Source organism: Malania oleifera, chromosome 1 (assembly GCF_029873635.1).
Source record: "Malania oleifera isolate guangnan ecotype guangnan chromosome 1, ASM2987363v1, whole genome shotgun sequence".
NCBI classification, from domain to species: Eukaryota; Viridiplantae; Streptophyta; class Magnoliopsida; order Santalales; family Ximeniaceae; genus Malania; species Malania oleifera.
In genome coordinates this window covers 138,510,403-138,533,019 of record NC_080417.1, presented here as the reverse complement: position 1 = coordinate 138,533,019, position 22,617 = coordinate 138,510,403, and the positions used below count along the sequence as shown (strand labels likewise).

At 37.8% G+C, this 22,617-nt stretch overlaps 1 protein-coding gene across 1 annotated transcript; it reads left to right on the top strand.

The window, feature by feature from the left end:
- Nucleotides 1-17,693: 17,693 nt before the first annotated feature.
- LOC131149285 (uncharacterized) lies at nucleotides 17,694-19,289 on the top strand. The gene has a single exon (XM_058099608.1). The coding sequence runs from the start codon at nucleotides 17,694-17,696 to the stop codon at nucleotides 19,287-19,289; it is 1,596 nt and encodes a 531-aa protein (XP_057955591.1).
- The last annotated feature ends 3,328 nt before the right edge of the window (nucleotides 19,290-22,617 follow it).

Below are 22,617 nucleotides of genomic sequence, written 5' to 3'. Positions count from 1 at the left end.
ATATGTTGGTTTCAGGGTGTTTTGCAGGAGGCCCTGCAGGTATCGGGTTAGAGTACAGTAGGGACTTTTCAGAGATAAGGTAAGAGATATATGCTATGCTAGGAAGTTTGAGAACACTATACAGTTTATTTATTTATGAAAATTATGTATTAAAGTATGGTATGACTTGAGAATATGTATGTAGTACGGGAGTATGTTTTATGACTTGTAGTTTCATGATTTTATGCATTTCAGTGCTATGATTATGTGAATTTTAGTACCATGATTTTACGGATTTTAGTAATATGGTTATATGAATTATGGTTACGGTATTATGATTATGCAATTCCAGTTTTATGATTTACAGAGTTTATAGTATGCCGCGTTTTCTATTATCATAATATACAGAGTATACAGACAGAGCATTTATAGAATATATAGACAGTTATACAAAGATAGCATCGAGATGCTACAATTACAGTATTTACAGTACAAAAAGATAGCGTTATGGTAATTTTGAAAACATGATGAAAACAGTGAAAAAGTATATATGAATATGTATATAGTATCAGACCCTGTTGGACCATACAGTTTACAGAGTACAATACCGTAACTACATATAGTTTACACTTTACAGAGTGCAATCGCCTATTCAGATAATAGGTTGTAGGTCGATCGTATAGTGCCCTTGACGTGGACAGGCTCTCCATCAGATATGGGTGGAGGTGGGCAGATCAGACTGAGGGAGTATAGTGATTTACCTGGTCGGCCAGCCAGTGTAGATCCCGCCTACGGGCTGCACAATCCTGTCATGAGGAGTTAAATCATGACATACAGTTATCCACAAGGGAAAGTTTACAGCTATTATTATGTATATACTGATTTTACAAAGACAGAGAATTTACTTATGTATGCTAGAAGTATTCTAATTAGTAACTTAAAATACAAATGTGTTAAATGACTTGAAAATGGTAATGGATATTATGATTTGCACTGTATTTATAGATCCAGATATACATGATTATATGGAAACAGATTTTTATGATATGATAACTCAATTGCCACACACTAGTAATAGTATATATCGTCTTACTGAGCGATGACTCATCCCTGTTAAAATATTTTTCAGGTGATCCAGGTAGGCAAGCAGATCAAGCTCACAAGTAGAGGGGCGTTTGTAGTGCCCTAACAGCAAAGTGAGTATAGTGGAAGATTTTTGTATACCCTAGCTAGCTGAGGGAATTTTGGGAAAATAGTGTTATGTGTATGTTTTGGGGAAAAACATGTAGTACTCTGGTATTGTGTGGTACTGTATATATATGCTCAAATGATAATATCTATGTGATTTATGCTTCTCGCTGCTTAGGTGTATGATTGGGTTATCTCAGTATGGGTAGATTATCATAGTATAAAAAAAAATCAGTTAATTAAGTAGGTCGTTACAGTTTGGTATCAGAGCATCTAAATTATCATAGTATAAAATAAAATAAAAACAACAGTTTATTAAGCAGGTCGTTACATTAATATAAGGTTTTGTGATTAAAATTTGAAAATATTTTTGTATTTGTGTTATTTGTTCCATTAAATATTGAGGATTAATATAAAGTTTCTAATTAACTTACTAAGTTTTTTTTTTTTTTTTTTTATAAAAATACATATGTTTTTAATGTTTATGTTGCGTTTACTCACAAGTTCTGAATTGAATTTGCTCTCTTGATGTTTAGGAAGCCTATTCGTTGGTTGGGTTGGATTTGGTTGAACTCAAATTTTTAACCAAACCAACTAACACTCATATGTAAGTTAAACTGTGGATGCGAGTTTGATGTTTGGGTTGGGCTTGGTAGAGTGGATTTCGTTCTGGGCTCAAACTCGCCTTGAAATTAAAATTATTGGCTTCCATTCGAACTCAAGCTCAAACTCAAATTCTATAAATGACCTTTTGGGACTGGGTTAATCCTATAATATGCCTTAAGCCTTTTTCAATACTCTTTTTGAAAGAGAAATTACTACTATTATAGTACAAAGAAAAAAGAATTGAACCACTTAGTGAGCTTGGATTAAACTTGTTAACAACCTCATTATCAAGTCCCTTAACAAACTTCGTAAATGAGCCTAGTCGAGTTTGTAATCGAGTTGCTTATAAGCTAATACAAGTCAGGTCAACCTGTGTTTAGGCTTGATTTGTTTTGTAAAAGAGCTTAAATTTGAACTTGAGTTGCTTTTATTTATATAGTAAACGAGTCTGGACGAGTATTTACTGAGTCAAGTTCTCGAGTCGCTCATGAGTGGCTTGGTTTGTTCGTAGCCTTAGTCCTTGAGCAATGTGTAGTAAAATAATGCACTAGATGGTTAATAGGTGTGCGAGATACATTTGAGGCTTAAATACATTTTGCCCATTTGTGATTTGGGTTAGATTGTTTTCAAATTGCCTTCTTTTGGTTCAAAATTTATACTAGTGCACTTGACTCTCCTTTAAGTTAGCCGCATTAAACATAAAAATGTTGATTATATGTGAATTTCAAATCTTTTTTTTTTTTTACGAAAACCCCAAATTTGTTGATAGCCCCCACTTATGGCAGAGGAATACTGTGGTTGCAAACATGTCACAAGGGATTCACAAATAGACTATCAAAACCAGCCCAAACATCAAAACCAAAACAAGCCTAATAAAACACATACCATTAACCAACTAAAACAAACTAAACATGCCTATATATAATCAAACAAAAAAACACAAACAAAAACAAATTACCTAAAAAACAAAAGACTAAGGAAAACATAGGAGAACCAAATGATGACAATTAAAAACGAAAGCTTAAAATATTCATCTTATTCATACAAATTAGACCTCTCATTTTACTTGACTGCACATCACCTACGAAATATCTCGTGTTGCCTCCGTCTCTAAATTGGTAATTTATAGAGAACTAAAGGCCTTGTAACTCTTCCTCTAACAATTCCCAAAAGTCCCATAGGTACCATTTCAGATGTGATCCATCCCACCATCAATTCCAAGTCACTTTCAATAAAAATATTCTGATATCCCAACTCTTTACAAAACTGAACACCACTAGTAAGAGCGTACAACTCCACTCCATTAGTAGTACCTGACTCAAATTTTTCAGAGAAAGCGGCCTTAATAGTACTTGATGAGTCGTGGATGATACCACCACTGCCACCACAAGAACTCGGATTTCCTTTACGAGAGTCATCTATATTTGGTTTAAACCAACCTATAGGAGCCTTTTCTCATACTACTTTTTGAGGAGTTCTAACATTCGGTGTTATCGTTTTCACTTGGAACTCTTCCAATAAATTCTTATCAATCAAAGGCAGAGAACCCTTCACTCCTTCTGCAATTTTTGTGAGCCAAAACCTCTTCGATAACCAAACTGCATTCCCCAACTCGTACTTATCTTCTATCAAGCTTTACACCATCTGAGTCATAGTCTCCAAGAAATTATAGTAGGTAAGGAACGAATGGTTGTACCATTTTGGATTGATTTTTTGTCACATATGAATCATCTACTAATATTCACCCTCCAAGGTTCATCAACAAAATTTAAAATTCCCAAGACAGGCACTGCTCTATTCCAAACCATACTTGTGATTGATCCCGTACTCATAACAAGATTGAGAAATTTCTCTTTTTTATCCATGCAGCAGTTGTAGCATGAGACCATATCAACTCCAAGTTTCTGCACTCACTCATCTATAGGGAGACATTGGAACATGAATTTCCACATACACATTGATACTTTCTTAGGTAGTAGTTTATGTCAAGCCCACTCCATCCACAGGTACAACTCCTCTTTAATTCTTATCACCTCTTAAGTCAAGGTAGTTTAAAATTTTCTATATATGGAAGGCTTCCAAATAAACAAATCAGACCCTGATTTATGCTTTATAAACGACAACAAAATCTCATCCATTTTGGGAACCCCTACCAAATCTTTCAACATATCAGTATCTCAATTCTTCGACTCCCAGTAGTTTTGAATCTCAAGCTCAGGATGCTAGAACGTATAAGAACACTCCACAAGGGGACCACTGCTCAACCATTTATTAAACCAAAAAGAAGCTCTTCCTTCTCTAACCTTCACATAAACATTCTCATAGACCTCTGAAAAGCCCTTTAAGATTGTCTTCAAAATCTGAGAGCCCGCAGGAGTATAATTGATTGAAGCCATTTGACCTGATTTAACGTATTTAGCCTTAAAGAAATGGGTCCAAAGATTATCTAACGTCATCAATCTCTAAGCAAACTTCATGTGAAAAGATCTTTGAACATCATTAAGGTCCTTATGCCAACACCCCCTTCATCTAGGGGTTTACAAACCTTTGAGCAAGCACACTATTTCATTTTCTCCCTACCTTTACTCTCTCCCTAGAGAAAAGAAGAGAGAATGGAATTAATATTTTTTATCACCACCAAAGGAACTAGGAGAATCATGAGGATATGTGTTGCCATGCATGATAAAACATGTCAAATAAGGATGAGACGACCTCCCTGAGACAACAACCTCATCTTCTAACTCGTCATCTTATTTTGAATTTTTGAGACCAACGGATCAAGCATTTTAGCAGTAAGGCGACTAGAAATCAAAGGGACCCCAAGGTACATCATTGGAAAATTTCCTTCCACAAAACCCATCAATTGTAATAGCCCCCTTCTTTTGGAAATGTTGATCTTGTTGGACAAAAAGAGAGTTGATTTCTTCTTGTTGATTAATTGGCGAGACCAACTTTCATACAAATCCAACGTCTTCAATAGCATCTTCAAGGATCTCCTTTCTCCGTTAGCAAAAATAAGCAAGTCATCCACATATAATAAATAAGATATTAAAAGAGCTCCCCTTGGAAAATAAAAATTTCCAATCCTACCTCCCTCAAATTTGTTTTTAATAATCTAAAAAGAATCAAAATAAATAAATATGGAAATAGAGGATCACCTTGCCTAAGGTCCCATTGAGACTTGAAAAAATTCTTATACGTATCATTCATCATGATCGAAAACCATGAGGTCTTAACACATTTTGTAATTAAGTTACAAACATGACTAGAGAAGCTAAAACCCTCCAAGACCCAAACAAAAAAATCTCCAGTCAACCCGATCATAAGCCTTTGCCATATCCACTTTTAAAACTATATTTCCCTATTTACTCTTTCTATTGATTGAGTGAACCATTTCCTGCGTCAGAGTAATATTTTCAAAAATACTTCAACCAAGGAGAAAAGCACCTTGCTCCGGAGAGATAATTCTATTTAGGCAATGCATCAATCGACCTACAATAATTTTTGAAAAAAAATTGTATGCGACAGAACATAGGCTAATTTTTCTAAACTTTTCAAAGCTTGTTGGATCATTCGCCTTAGGGATAAGAACAAAATGCGAAGACATGAAAAATCTGGGTAGAGGCGCTCTACTGAAAAATTCCTTGGCAACTTCCAGCAAATCCTCTTTAACAAAGTCCAAACAAGATTTGTAAAATCCTGATAAAAAACCATTGGGTCCTGGACTACTATCTTTTGGGATAGAATTTAGAATTTTTTTCAACTCCATTTCTGAAGGATCTTTAACCAAATACTCATTTTCTTCACCCAATATCTCCCTAGAGATAAGTTGGCTCTAGTACACTATTCCGAGAGAAAATTTTGAAAATGTTTAACCGCACCTTCATAAATCTCCTTATGGGATGCCAGAACCGTATCATGCTCTAAGACCATAGAATTAATCATCAAAGAATTCCTTTTTTGATTAATAACCGCATGAAAAAACTTGGAATTTTGATCACTATCTAACAACCATCGCTTCTTCGCAAGCTGGGCAACACAAGTTTCCTCTCCCTTTTCCCAATAATCTAGTTCACATTTTGTAACTAGGAAGTCTATCTCCACTTCCTGATTATATCCCATTTCTAACTACTCCAGGTCTATTACTCAATCTTCTAAATCCTTGATATTAAGGACCACACAACCAAAGAGCTCTACATTCCACCTTTTTAAAGCAACTTTGGCCTTTTTGAGCTTTGCAACCAGCTTACACATACCCAAAACCTGAACTGGTTCCATCCAAATCTAACGTATAAAAGGGAAAAATTTTTCATGGGAACTTTACATATTATGATACTTGAAAGGAGGTGGCCCATAACTTGTCGAGTGATTTGAGAAGTGTATCAACATACGTTTGTGATTCGACGTCTTCCTCGCCAAGTATCCCAGCCTAGCAGTTTGAAAATGATTAATGAATGACACATTCAATTCACAAGAGCCCGGTCAAGCTTCACTCATCTCCTAGTCAGACCAACATGCCCATTAAACCAAGACATATATGTCCACCATGTGAATTTCAAATCATATAACCATATTGTAGGCCAACAAATGGATATTATACAAAACAAATTAAGGGTTTTAAAATAATTTGTTCAAATACCAATAAAATCGGCACAAGAAAAATTTTAAATTACAAAATTTATATTTCGTGGGTTATTTCCAAATTTCAAAAAACCAAATTCAGTGATATTTCTTTATTGATTGAAGGTAGATGTGACAATTTTCTGTTTGTGTCTTTTTATTTATTATGTTTTAAATATGTACTTTTTATTTTTAATTTTTTTTTGAAAATAAAATTTTCACAAAATGAGTAATTTAAAAAATGTAAGTTTTATTCATGCCAAAACATGCACACCACACATTTTATTACTTGTCATGACTACAAGAAGTCAAGAAGCATGTGCAAGTGCCTATATGTTGAACTTCATGTGCACTAATATAAATTATTGCACCAATGATAATTAATATGAAATAAATTGCCATCATGTAAATAGTTGTGACGCCCTGATTTTCGTTCAAATTTTTTTTCTCAATAATAAATAAGTAATCACTTGTCATCAACAACATCCATAAATTGGCCACGTCAACCATCCTACTACCATTCATACAACTCGACCCGCATTGGGCACCGGGTTAAAAATTATTTCATTATACAACCTAACAGTGGAAGACAGTATATACATATTAGTCAGAATACCATACCCAGAGCATCAATATACATCTATATACATCACCATAACAGACTCAAAAACAACTCAACTCTAGGGGAATTACACCTCCCCTAGTCTAGAAACTCACCCTAGGTGTCAGGGTCCCAGCTCCCTATGATCACAGAGCTCTCTCACTTGGCCTATCCCTGTTCCTTGAAAAATTTAGATAATTTGGGTGAAACACATTTCAGCAAGAAGGAATAAATTATTTATAGTGTGTGGCCATATGAGTTCAGTTATAACATGTTTTACTTTTTTTCAAAACAACATTTCATCTGAGAAAATACACTAATATTCACATTCTCATAATTATATAAATATACAACACAAACTTTTATAAGCTTTAAAATCATTTCTCAAGTTTATTCATTTCCAACACACATAATTACCCACGAAATTCCTGAGAATAGGGAAGACTGCCTGCCCATACAGGTAGCTTCCCTCTGCCTTAACACGTTATGCTGCCAAGAATTGCCACATCTGATACCTATCGGGGCACTCACCTTACTCAGTAAGCCCTTAGGTGGAGAGTTTCACTTCGCCTCAATTATTTATTTTATAAAACACACACTTTTTTATTTTTCATAATCATTTCCCATTTTAACTCATTACATATCTATGTATACATAAATTCACATTTATGTACTTTACATAATACATTAGAACACATAGTTTCAATTCTCAACACATTCACGATTTCCATACTGAGCATAACTCCCCAATGGCATCAGTAGGAATCTCACATACACATACACAGTCTCCATACTGAGCATACCTCCCCAGCAGAATCAGTAAGAACTTCACACACAATTTCCATATTGAGCATACCTCCCCAACGACATCAGTAGGAACTTCACACACACGTACAGTCTCCATACTGAGCATACCTCCCCAACGGCATCAGTAGGAACTTCGCACACACACACAGAGTCTCCATATTGAGCATACCTCCCCAACGACATCAGTAGGAACTTCGCGCGCGCACACACACATACACACAGTCTCCATACTGAGCATACCTCCCCAACGGCATCAGTAGGAACTTCACACACACACGCATAGTCTCTATACTAAGCATACCTCCCCAACGGCATCAGTAAGAACTTCGCACGCACACACACAGTCTCCATACTGAGCATACCTCCCCAACGACATCAGTAGGAACTTCGCACATGCACAGAGTCTCCATACTGAGCATACCTTCCCAACGGCATCAGTAGGAACTTCGCGGACACACACACATAGTTTCCATACTGAGCATACCTCCTCAACGGCATCAGTAGGAACTTCGTACACACACACAGTCTCCATACTGAGCATACCTTTCCAAGGGCATCAGTAGGAACTTCACACACACACACAGTCTCCATAATGAGCGTACCTCCCCAACGGCATCAGTTGGAACTTCACACACACACACAGTCTCCGTAATGAGTGTACCTTCAAAACGGCATCAGTAGGAACTTCACACACACACACACAGTCTCTATACTGAGCATACCTCCCCAACGACATCAGTAGGAACTTCGCACACACACACAGTCTCTATACTGAGCATACCTCCCCAATGACATCAGTAGGAATTTTATACACACAATCTCCCTACTGAGCATACCTCCCCAACGGCATTAGTAGGAACTTCACACACACACAATCTCCATATTGAGCATGCCTCCCCAACGGCATCAGTAGGAAATAAATACCACCCACCCGCAATTATTATGCGATATTGGCATTGTAGACACCCTATTTTTGCCCTAACCAAATAAAACAAGGGGTTCCCTCTTATTTTCATTATTATTGTTATTATTATTATTATTATTATTATTATTATTATTATTATTATTATTATTATTTTCCTATATTATTAGTACTTTACTATTATTTTGCTAGTATTTTTATTATCATTATTATTATTATTTTTCATTGTTATTATTATTACTAGTACTTTTATTATCTTTATTTTATTTTTACTTTACTATAATTATTTTTGTTTTCCATTTATTTTATTGTTATTATTTTTGATATATTATTATTATTTTATTTTTCTATATTATTATAAGTAATTTATTATTATCACTATTATTTACTTATTATTATCATTATTATTATTATTATTATTATTTTATCTTTATTATTTCTATTTTTACTATAATTATTTATTACTATTTACTATATGGTAGTATTATTATTATTATTCCCTTATTGATATTTATATTATTATGATTATTATTATTAATATTATTTCCTTTTTCATTATTACCATAAGAATAAAAGAATAAAAAAAAAGAAAAAGAAAAAGAAAAGAAAAGAAAAAGGAAAGTTCACTAGGGTTTTCGGGGGAATGCCTATTTAAAGGCATGTTCACGGGGTAAAGGACGGAGGCTGCGCACAGCACACAGTCGGGGGGCAGAGCACAGCCAAGAAAGAAAAAAAAAAACTCTGTTTCTGCTTCCCTGGTTCACACACGCAGCAGCAGCGGCAACTTCAGCCGCTGCTCTTCTTCTTCTTCTTCTTCTTCTTGGAGATACCTACAGTCATCCACCCTCAACGCCCCAACACAGCCCCTAGCTACCAGCAATAGCAGTCGAGAAGCCCAGCAGACCTGTGACTCCCTTCTGCTGCAATCAACCCCGCCAATCTCCCACAGCAGTCTCGAAGTCTCTCCAGCAAGGCCAAGCAAACCTCTGCACAGCTGCAACCCCTCCTCCCGCTCCACCTTCCAGCCAACCTCATCTCTCCATTCACGGCCACCAGCAGTCCTCAACAACTTGAAGCACACCAGCAGGGGCCATCACCACCAGCACTCATCCTCAACCACTCCAGCAGACGCCGGAGAAGCTCAACTCCGTCTCAGACCAGCCGAGCAGCTCTGCAACTCCAGCACCACTACCACCATCCGCTGTAAACCCCCCTGTAAGTCCACACACACACAGAACCCATGCGCGCTGTTTCTCACGCACATAATGCATATATATGTTTATATATTTATTAGTGTTAGTATATATATACACACACACACACACGTATATATGGGTTTTGTTTGCGGTTTTAATATGTAAAGTTTAACTGTTTTATATATTTGCATCTATATGTATATACTATATTAACCATATTAGTATTGTTATTCGTATCTTATTGATAGTAATATTATTATTATTTATATATTATATTATTATGTTGTTTTGTATATCATTATTAATAATATTGTTAGATTGTTTGTATATTACCATTAATAATATTAGTATATGTTTCTAATATTGTTATCACATCATAGGTGTATTGTTATTATTAGTATTATATGATTTATATATCATTATTAGTAATATTATTACTCAGTTGGTTTATTAATATTAGCATTGTTATTATATTAATTATATTAGTATTAGTATTACGTAAGTTTGTATATTATTATTAATTACATGATCGCGTTATTCTTATGTTACTGGTTTGTATATTACTATTAGTAAAATTACGGCATAGTTTGGATGTTATTATTATATTAATTATTATATTGATTTTATTAGTATAAATATTCTATTGTTTGCATATGGTTGGTGTTATTATTATGTGGATTGTTTTATTATTGTTATATGCTATTATTGGGTTTATTATGTAGATTGTTTCATTATTATGTTTAGGTTTATATAGTTGATTTGCATATTTTATATTTTGGTTACAGTTGGCATGTTGATATATCTAGTAATATTGTGTTTAGTATTTTAGTGTATTTAGCATGTTAGTTTTAAGGTATGTTCAATATTATAATGGATATTACATATTATATATTTATTACTATCATATTTGTAGTATTTTAATGTACACAATATCATTTATCTTGGTAACCTTAGTATTTTGAGATTATGTTATTATTGTATATTAGGGTACATTTAAAATTGCTGCCTTACTACTATATATTCTTAACATTGTATTCTCGTATTTTGATTTATTGTATCTTGATGTACTTTTAGGGTTGAAATTGCTTCCATATAAATTATATACTTAGGGTTTTTGGTCATTATTGTACTCACTTTGTATTTAATATTTGTATAGTTAAGGTTGCGTGTTAATTTTGGTTGCCATATTAAATAGGTAATTATTAATTTTAGAATTAATTTGTTCCATAAATTCAATTATTTTCTTGCCCGTTTTAGTAGTTTACATATTTTAAATTCGATTTGTTTTCCTTAATTAATTGTTAGCATATGTATGTCTTGTACATATCTTTGACAACGTGTTAAGATTAAGATAAATATCATATTATTTAAATATGTATATTGTTAGTTAATGATGTTTAGTATTGTTACTGTTAATATTATTATTGTCACCATTATTGTCATTTGTTATTATTAGTATTATTATCATATCTATTACTACTATTAATATTAGTATTGTTATTAGTATTAGTATTATTTATTAACGTTATCATTCTTATCATTATTAATAATATTATCACTATTTTTAGTATTTTCTTTATTCGATCTTATACGTACTATGGTATATATTTTGATAAAATATTTTCTTGATTTTTAAATCCCTATGATTTATATGCGGGGGTATGAGCCTTCGGGTATCACGTACCTTAAGTTCGGAGGGAATATATATATATATATATTATATTTATTTGTTTATTTATTTATTTTTATTATGTATTTATAAATTCATAAAAAGGAGTAATTTAAAGATTTATTAGATTAACTTAGGGATAATTTCAAATTAATTAGGTACCGTTCTTAAGAACGGGCGCGTAGGGGGTGCTTGTACCTTCCCCTCGCGTAACCGAACTCCCAAACCTAACTCTGGTAACATAGACCCATTCTACCCCTAACGGGGTAGTAATCACGTGTTCTAACCACACTAAAAGGTTAGCGGCGACTCCGACATTCCATATTTTTCCTGAAAATTAAAATTGATTTTTAATTTTGCCGCCCGGGGCACACGCGATCCCGGGACGCCGCGACAGGCATATCATCATTCATATTTCAGTATATCTCAATTCTATTTAATATAAATATTCTCATCATTTTCTATGCACATTTTATCATCTCATAATAATATATATCATATTTCATGTATTCCCACATTTTCCAAAAATACTCATATCAGTAATTTGTACAAACTCATTTTTTATGCAAATAAGTTCTACTCACGTATAAATATCACATCAATCATTCTCATTTCACTATTTTCTCATAAAATACACATTATTATATTTCACAGTTTTCAACACACATCGTATCCGACACAGTTTTCATCTATTATTCATAAAATATTAATTTCACATTCCAAAATATCACAATTTAAAATTACTCAAATGCCACACAATTTATCTGATATTTATATCATAATAATTTTCAGACAAAAATATTATATGCTCATTTTTACGTATTAATTCAAATAGTAATTCTAAACACACTACTATAATTTATCTCCCTTACTTGGCTTACTGAGAGTTTCGTTAACACCCCAACAACTCCTACGCCCTTGGCGCCTGAAATTCAACTCCTGCAATTTATATTTTTCCTAGATTAATAAATCTGTTTCGCCAAAATAATACCCTTGTAACCTTCCTTAGGCTCCATCTACCCCAAATTATCATTTAAACTATTATTTAACACCCCCACTTAATTTTCTGAATTTTGCCTACGGGTCCAAAAATACACCTGAGGCGCTCACCCAGGCCCTAAATTTCAGAAATCCTACTTTAACCCCACATGCTCAATATTTTAGCATTTCTAAATTTATACTAATTAATTAAAAATAAGTCCCTCAATAACCCGTATCCCAAATTTGGGGTTTTGCCCACAACGACCCCAAGAGAATTCTGTCCTACTAGACTTGTAGAGAATCATCCCTAGATTCTCGTGGTGGTGTCCGTTCATCGATTGAGCTTATTGTCAACACCCCAATTTTAACCAGGCCTTTCCGAGGAGACCTCATGTCAAAACCTTCCCACACTGGCTGTGGGCCCCAGACACCCTTGTAGGTCCCACACTGCTTATAGACCCCATACATTTTTGTAGGTCCCACATTGGTTGTGGACCCCACACATCCTCGTAGGTCCCACACTGCTGTGGACCCCACACATTCTTGTGGGTCCCACATTGGTTGTGGACCCCACACACCCTTGTAGGTCCCACACTGCTTGTGGACCCCACACATCCTTGTAGGTCCCACACTGCTTGTGGACCCCATACATTCTTGTAGGTCCCACGCTGGTTGTGGACCCCACACATTCTTGTAGGTCTCACAGTGCTTGTGGACCCCACACATCTTTGTAACCCCACGTGGCTTGTGGGCCCCACATGTTTGGTGGGCCCCACCTCTCTTGGTACGCTAGCTCGGATTCCTACATCCGATGCACGTTACCCTCTGGTACGCTAGCTCGGATTCTTACATCCGATGCACGTTACCCCCTCTAGTACGATAGCTCGGATTCCTACATCCGATGCACGTTACCCCCTCTAGTACGCTAGCTCGGATTCCTATATCCAATGCATGTTACCTCTTTTGGCATGCTTGTGCCTGCTGGCTCGGGTTCCTATAACCCTTAAATGGCTCATGGACCCCACGTGGCTTGTGGGCCCCACATATATTCATTGGGCCCCACATGTTTGGTGGGCCCCACCTCTCTTGGTACGCTAGCTCGGATTCCTACATCCGATGCACGTTACCCTCTAGTACGTTAACTCGGATTCTTACATCCGATGCACGTTACCCCCTCTGGTACGCTAGCTCGGATTCTTACATCCGATGCACGTTACCCCCCCTGGTACGCTAGCTCGGATTCCTACATCCGATGCACGTTACCCCCCTGGTACGCTAGTTCGGATTCCTACATCCGATGCACGTTACCTCCTTTGGCATGCTTGCGTCTGTTGGCTTGGGTTCCTATAACCCTTAAATGGCTCGTGGACCCCACATTGCTTGTGGGCCCCACATATCTCAATTGGGCCACATATGGTTTGTGGGCCCCACATATCCTGGTACGCTAGCTCGGATTCCTACATCCGATGCACGTTACCTCCTTTGGCATGCTTACGCCTGTTGCCTTGGGTTCCTATAACCCTTAAATGGCTCGTGGACCCCATATTGCTTGTGGGCCCCACACAGTTTGTGGGCCCCACACAGTTTGTGGGCCCCACTTCTCCTGGTACGCTAGCTTGGATTCCTACATCCGGTGCACGTTACCCCCTCTGATGTGCTAACTCGGATCCACATATCCGGTGCCTTGCTAGCTCGGGTTCCTGTAACCCTCAAACGGCTTCTGGACCCTACATGGTGCATGGGCCCCACACATCTCCGATGGGCTCCGCACAGCTTCTAGAACCCTATTATTATTATTATTATTATTATTATTATTATTATTATTATTATTATTATTTATTTTAATTAGTCAAATGTATGCATACTTTGTTCCCTCCATCATCACTCACCATATGTCATGTTTCTTCCCTTTATCATTCTTCCCATACTATATTCCCTTCATAATTCTTCATCCCATACTTTGTTCCCTCCATCATCACTCACCATATGCAATGTTTCTTCCCTTTATCATTCTTCCCACACTATATTCCATTCATAATTCTTCATCCCATACTTTGTTCCCTCCATCATCACCCACCATATGTCATGTTTCTTCCCTTTATCATTCTTCCCATACTATATTTCATTCATAATTTTTCATCCCATACTTTGTTTCCTCCATCATCACTCACCACATGCCATGTTTCTTCCCTTTATCATTCTTCCCATACTATATTCCCTTCATAATTTTCATCCCATACTTTGTTCCCTCCATCATCACTCACCACATGTCATGTTTCTTCTTTTTATCATTCTTCCCATGCTAATTTCCTTTCATCATTCTTCCCCCCATACTTGGTTCCCCCCATCATAATTCCCCTATGTCTTCTTTCCTATGCTTGCCCCAAGCTAAGCCTATAAATAGCCCTCTCATTCCAAGCACAAAGGAGGGAGCTCCTAGTGGTGGTACGGAGAGGATTTAAAATATTGAAGTTTTCTATTATAAGTTCGTGAAGTTAGTTTTTTTTTTAGTGAAGATCAAGAGGTCGACTAATCCCATTTCCTATCGGAGCTGAGTCACACCATTTGGGGAAGGCACCCCTTAGTGCCTCGAATCAGAGCTCAAGAACAACTCTCGGGAAGACGTTGTAGAGCGGTCCTAGTAGATTCACCAACAAGAAAAGAAGACTGGAGCAAAGGAAAGCGAAAGAAGATCAAGCGATCGATTGATCCCGTTTCCTGCCGGTGCTGGGTCACTCCATTCGAAGAAGATACTCCTTAGTGCCTCGAGTCGGAGCTCAAGAATGAACCTCGGGAAGGCGCTGTAGACTAACCCTTGCGGATTCACAGACAGGAGAGGAAGACCGAAGGAGAAAAAGACGATAGGTAAAACCAATGAACTTTCTCCTTTTATGTTACATTTCCGCCCCCCCTTTCCCTAATCGGCCTCTGTTGGTTTATTTGACTTTATTTCACTTTTTTTTTTACTTTAAACAGCTTCCTTTTAACCCATAAAAACAAAAACAAAAAAAAAATTCATAAAAGACATAAAAATTCAAAAAAATTTCAAAGAAAATTCCAAAATTTTTAAAGCTTTGAAACTTATTTACATTTGAAAATTTTTTGAAAAAAATCCAAGAAAGTTTCCAACATGTTTGGCAAAGGTTAGATTTGTTTCCCTACATTCAAGATTTTCAAAAATACATTCTAAAGGCATATCTTTAAAACCATGATTTTCGTGATTGTTGTCTAAAATTATGTTATATTCGGAAGGACATTGGAAAATCCCGAAAAATCATTGGTCTCGACCAAGACCTTAAACTGGTTTTTCCCCCAAACTGGTCAACATTTGACCGGTTCACCATTCCCGTACCGGTTCACCCCGGTTTTCTCCATTTCGCTTATATACTATTATTATATCCAAAAAAAATTTACAAAAATCACAAAATTTTCAGAAATTCCAAAAATATTTTCACATTTTGATTTCAACTGATTTTATTTGTGTTATTTGGAAAGTTCGGGAAAAATCACAAAAATCATTTTCACACTTAGGAAAAATCACAAAAATATCTTTTTAGGCACAAAAATTATTCCAATCCCGAACAAATTTCAAAAACCTCTCGGAATATTACTTTTGATACTAAAAAAAATCTATAGATTTCAAAACCCCTAGGAGCGTATTTTGCATCCTATCTTCGATTTTCCTTCCCGATGATTGCCAACGAGAACATTGACTCTTTGGAGTACTAGATTGCCCCGGTTCTGAGGGAATACCTATATAGTATTTTCATTTTTTTTTTTTTTTTGACTTTTGAAAGGGAGTAATCTTTAAAGGCTTATTACATTTATTTAGGGAAAACTCTTTATTAATCTGGTACCGTTCATAAGAACGGGCGTGTAGGGGGTGCTAATACCTTCCCCTTGCGTAATCATACTCCCGAGCCCGACTTTGGTGATGCAGACCGATTCTACCCCTAACGGGGTAGCAATGAAGTGTTCTAACCACACTTCAAAAGGTTAGTGGCGATTCCACCACACATCGTTTTCCACAAAATTCACATTTTCAAAATACACATTCATTTTTCCCAGTTCGCAAGCTGAACCCATTTTTAAAACCAGAGATTGGTTCTCTGGGCCGGGTCCGGGACGTCGCGACAGCTTGGCGACTCCACTGGGGACATTGAGAGTTGAGCCAGTGATTAATTAAGAATTATCCCGATCTCAAATCTAAATAAGCCTTTTTGATTACTCCCTTTCATTTTTGTACAAATTTGGTTGCATATACATGAATAATTGTGAATGCCTTGCTTGCTTTGATTCGTGAATAAGCATGTGTTTGGTTTTGTTTTTTTCCTGCTAAACATGTGATTAGTAGTACCTTGAATAAGCATGATGTTTTGTTTCCCTTGCTATGTTATTAAGTATGTGTTCTGAATAATGGACGGATGAGGGGTAGGGGGTGTAGGTTGAAATGGTTAAACTCACACACTCTCACAGCTCTATACCCGGGCTTTCCCAGCTAGGATTAGAAAGGAGTGTAATAGTGCCAGTTCCCATGTGGCATGGCCTATGGGGACCCGCGAACCACTCCGCTCAGTGCGAGCTTTTTCCGGACCTCTGTGAGGGAGGATGAAATTTCGATCTGGGGACCTTTTTCAATAGGGCTAGAGCTTAACCACACATGATTGTCCATAATCCCTAGCCTAGGTTAGAGCCTCAGAGGATCCTATGTACATACCTTCCTCGGGGTCGGGACAAAAGTCACATCCTTCTCCACATGTTGTAATCCATGTCTGTTGTATATATGAAATGCCTTGTGTCTTGTACATCTTGCCTTCATGTCAGACATCCATATCACTTGGCCAATGTTTCGAAAAAAGCCTGATTCATTTAAAAGTCAAACTTTATATCTTAAAGTACCCTACCTAGGGGAAAATGGATCATCCTTGAGATCATTGAGCTTTTTTTCTAGAACCTTGGCCGAATGATTAGTTAGGTTGCATTCCATGCATACATGCATACATGTTCTTCTCTAAGGGGCCAGTAATCACTCTCTGACTTTCGGCCAGGCAAAGTTAAATCCAGAATCCCAACATTGAGCCCACTACTACACACCCTTACAACACCCGCAGAAAAGCAAAATCTATGGCAGAACAGTTGGAAAGCCGTGTTCTAGGGATCGAGCAGGGGCAGGAAGAACTGAGCAATCAGCTGAAGAAGATATTGGACCTACTACTGAACAAAGGGAAGACAGTCCAAGATCAGGATCTTGAAGAAGGAAATGACCCTATCCACCCGCCCGATTTTATGCCAATTCATGGGCAATCTTCTGGTCCGCCCCCATTCACCTCGGAGAAATCGCCGCATGGCACGCCACCTTTTATCCCGACAGTGACAGGAATGGGGATGCCCTCATCAGCAGTTGTGGGTGCAGGGACAAGCAAGACCATGACGGAATACCGTTGTGACGAGCTGGAAGAACGGCTAAGGGCCATAGAGGGGACTCGAACCGCCAGTACCACCAGACCCTCAGATTACTGCCTAGTACCTAATGTAGTCCTTCCTCCAAAGTTTAAGATGCCAAAATTCGAGAAGTTTGATGGGACCACATGCCCTCAAACCCACCTCCGGATGTATTGTCAGTCGATGGCCGCCTATACCGATAATGAGAAGTTGATGATGCATTGCTTCCGAAGCAGTCTTACCGGGACAGCGGCTAGATGGTATGTCCAGCAGAATAAGGCCCAGATCCGTACGTGGGGTGACTTGGCTGATGCCTTCGAAGCGCAATATCGTCATATCTTGGAAATGGCTTCGGAGAGGATCTCTCTTTCTGAAATGGAGAAGAAGCCAATAGAAACTTTCAGGGAGTATGCACACCGTTGGAGAGACGCAGCCACTCAAGTGGACCCTCCGGTCAACGACCGTGAGGCAATATCGATATTCGTAGGGACATTAAAAGATCCCTACCGTTCACATCTGGTAGGGTCCACCCCTCATAACTTCATAGACATTGTGGCGGCAGGGGCCAGAGTGGAAGCCGACGTCAAAGCTGGACGGATAAAGACTGGCACTATCGATAACAGCCCAAGTAAGAAGTGGGTCAAAAGTAAAAAGGAAGAAGAGACCCAAATGATACAGGGGTCTATCAGGAGCCTAAGGCAGAGAAACCGAAGTCAACAACCTAGGGGAAATTTCTACATGGAACCGGAAGTGAACCAAACACTACATATGGGCCCGAGGCCCCAGTTTGCAACCCCCCAACTAAGACCAGCACCAACAAACAATCAAGTTCGAGAAAGGGATGCATTGAGGAATGCTAGAAGGATTGACCCAATCCCAATGCCCTATGCCGACTTGTTTCCTCAACTGTGTGAGAAAGGAATGGTGACGACCATACCAGCCATTCCCGTCACCGATCCCCCACCACGATGGTTTGATCCCAATGCCCACTGTGCATACCATGCAAACTCTCCGGGCCACTCCATTGACCAGTGCTGGGCTTTCAAATATAAAGTTCAGTCATTGAAGGAGGCAGGGTGGCTAGCCTTTGATGACAAGCCGATGGGCATTCAGGGAAACCCTTTACCCAATCATGAGGGAGACCAGATTGGTATGGTCGGGGTAGAACTCAGAAAGCCACAAGAAGCCAACCTAGATTGTTTGGCTTTGGATGCTGAAATCCCCTTAAACAATTCTACAAAGTGGATCCGTCATCTCCAACTAGGAGTACAACTTTAGAGCTGGAGTTCTTTTGATTTACCAGATATCATCATGTAATGACCTTCTTTTTTTTCAGGATTTGTTTAATTCTGTTTTTCTTTTGTATTCCCCTGGCCACTGAAAAATCAGGGAAGCTCCTCAATGAAAATGAATCATGCATTCCTTGTCATTTATGTGCACTTTGGAAATCAACTGTCAAAATTTGTTTGTTAATTTCATGCAGGAATAAAGAAAATAACAACACCAGAATCCCTCGCCAAGTAATTGACATTAACTTTGAAAATCTAATCCATGAAACCGAAGTTGAAGATCAAGAACTAAACTTGTCCCCTAAAATGGAAAGAATGATAAAATCCGATGAAAAACCAACCTTGACTAGTAGCGATCCCACCATTATGATTAAACTGGGAATTGAGGAAGAACCAAAGCAGATGAAAATCGGGGCACTACTAAAGGAAGAGGAAAAGAACCAGTTAAACTTGATCAAGGAGAAAAGGATGACTGCCATAGCCCATGGACAATTGTACCAAAAAAGGATGATAAGAGCGTTCAACAGAAGAGGGCGGCCCTGACAGTTTTAAGAGGGGGACCTAGTGCTAAAAAAGATTTTACCGATTCATACGGACCCTCATGGCAAGTGGACACCAAACTATGAAGGGCCTTACGTGGTAAAGAAGGCATTCTCAGGAGGCGCCCTACTGTTAGCAAATATGGACGGGACCGACCTACTGCACCCTGTTAACTCTGATGCTGTAAAGAAATATTATGCCTAATGGTTGTATACATCTCCAAAAGAAATTAATGAAAGGATCACACTGTTATTTCATATGTTCCCTATTTGCTTATTGTTTCGATTAGATGATGGATGGCCATTTTTGGACCACCAGTTCCCTTAAAGAACCCAATGTTTTTAATCACTTGATAAACCTTTTTGAGGTTTAAAATCGAAACCATCTTCTTCGAAAAAGTCATTTCCAAAAATTTAAACCGGGTTGGGATTTTCAAAGGTCAGACAAATCATGCGAGGCAATAATGTAGTTCCAAAATGACGACAGGCCATTTTTCTACTACCCAAAAGTTAGAGAAAGAAAACACTCATTGATACCCCCTATTGTGCCTAAAAATGTTTAATCTTTCGTTTAAACCCGCCCAAAGATCACACCCCACACTGGGGCAGTTTTGGAAAGATTGATCTCAAACGAAGCCTAAATAAATAAATGGAGGCACGATTCCCCGTAAAAAAAAGGGAAAATGATGCTAAAGAATAAGGGGAAAATCGAAGCACAAGAAGGGTAGGAGATATGCGTTGTTTGTGATCTTTGACCAATTCACCCTTTGGTAAAATTCATAAGTTCGAGCCTCATGCACCCTTTCTTCTTTAACCAATACCCGCAACCTACATTACAACCTGAATGAAAAGACCTGACCACATTGGCATATGTTGTTGCCTCAAATGATTTGTCAGACTCAATTTTGAGTCTGAACTACGTAATGACCTGATCCTGAAATGGTACGTAGGCAGCTTGTTCAAAAGACGAGTTCGGTCAAACTCTCGCAAAAATGTCTCACCCCAAACTAGGGGAGGATTTGTTGCCATGGGATGGGTTTTTGAGCCTTAGTTTCCTTATTCTTCTGAAAACCTAAATCCCCAAGCCTACGTTTCGTCCCGAGTCTTAAAGACCATCTAGAGATCGAAATGTGAAGCAAAGCACCAAAATAAACCTTGAGCAAACTATGGACCTAAAGGCATTATTCAACCTTACATAACCAAAAGAGCCAGTCTCCTTCTAGTTGAAACAGGGGCAGTTTTCGCGAGAACAAGAGGTTTTAGTTTTCACAAATTAATGTCGATACCTTTTAAAACAAGGGATGCTGTTGTAAAACTTATCTTTTTCCTGAATAAATTTTGAATGTAACAGAACAACTATTTCGCACAGATTGACATCCTGATTCAGCACATTAATGACATAAATGCATGATTATTATCATTATTAGGGATCCCCCATTTATTAAGGTAAAAAATCAGGAACCCAATACACCAGGAGGGTGTTCAGGCACCAATGGGGAGCCTGAAGCATGTCAAACATCGGTAATGAAGGAATGTTGGGTCAGATTCGGCGTACTCCTTTGAGTTTTGGGAATCTCTGGAAGTGTTAGTGATTAACTGCCAAGTTAGATCTTGAACAATCCCTAAGTTTGGAAGATCATGGAAAGTATTGACAGCCAGACACTGGGGCAGATTTTGAGTATCTTTTGGAATCTGAAGTGCCGACAGCCAGACGCTGGGGCAAAAATTGAGCATCTTTGGATTTTGAGAAAAGCGCTGACAGAACAAATGTTGAGTATCTTCGGGAAAAGTACTGACAGTCAGACACTGGGGCAGGTTTTGAGTGCCTGTAGAAATTTGAAAATGGTCAGAGTTGTGACGAGAAAAGCGCTGGGCCAGATTTCGAAACCCTTTTGGAATCTGAAACGCGGTAAAGACTAATAGCGTAAGGATGAAACCAGGGCAGTTGTTGAGATCCATTTAAGGTGAAGCCGAATACCACCATGCCATACTAGAACTTAAAAGTGTGGCCAAGATCCAGGACCGAGAAGAAGGGTCATGCATCCTCATACATTTCATGCATGCACTTTATGCATCCTCATGCATTTAGTGAAAGGCATTCCCATTATAGGAAGCAGCATACAGACATATCATGTAACAGGCATCATGTATATATAACAACATGCCCCTGCATTCAAGCATCGCTATTTAGTAACATGCATACATATAGCAGTAAAGCACCATTCATTCATATTTTCCTGATTGAATAAATTTTTGATTAATTCTGTTGCATCCATAGCCAACCATCGTAGGAGTTTGGTCATTGTACCCCCCTGGCCCGAATTTTTACATCCATAACAAGCCATTCAGAGGATATTATAACTCGGTTCAGTGTACCAGTAATACTATTGTCCTCAATAAATAAAAAAAGGGGGGGGGAGAAGAGAAAACACCCAAATTTTATTAATTTCCCTCACTTATGGCGGAAGAATACTGTGGTTACAGTCATGGTCCTGGGAGATTACAACCAAAACTCTCCCAAAACCAAAAACAAAAAAACAAAAAAAAACAAAAAAAACAAAAAAACAAAAAACAAAAAAACAAAAAAAATTCGATCTTTTTTCAGGTCACGTACGGACGGATTTTCATTTCAGGCGGAAGAATGAGAAGTCGGACCTTTTCCATATGCCATGATTTTGAGCCGTTTTTGCTTCCGCTGGATGTCCTCCTGGCTTTTCTCTAATTCAGCTATTCTAGGCCCAAGGTCGTTGGAGTAAATTGCTACCATTTTTCTCAAAT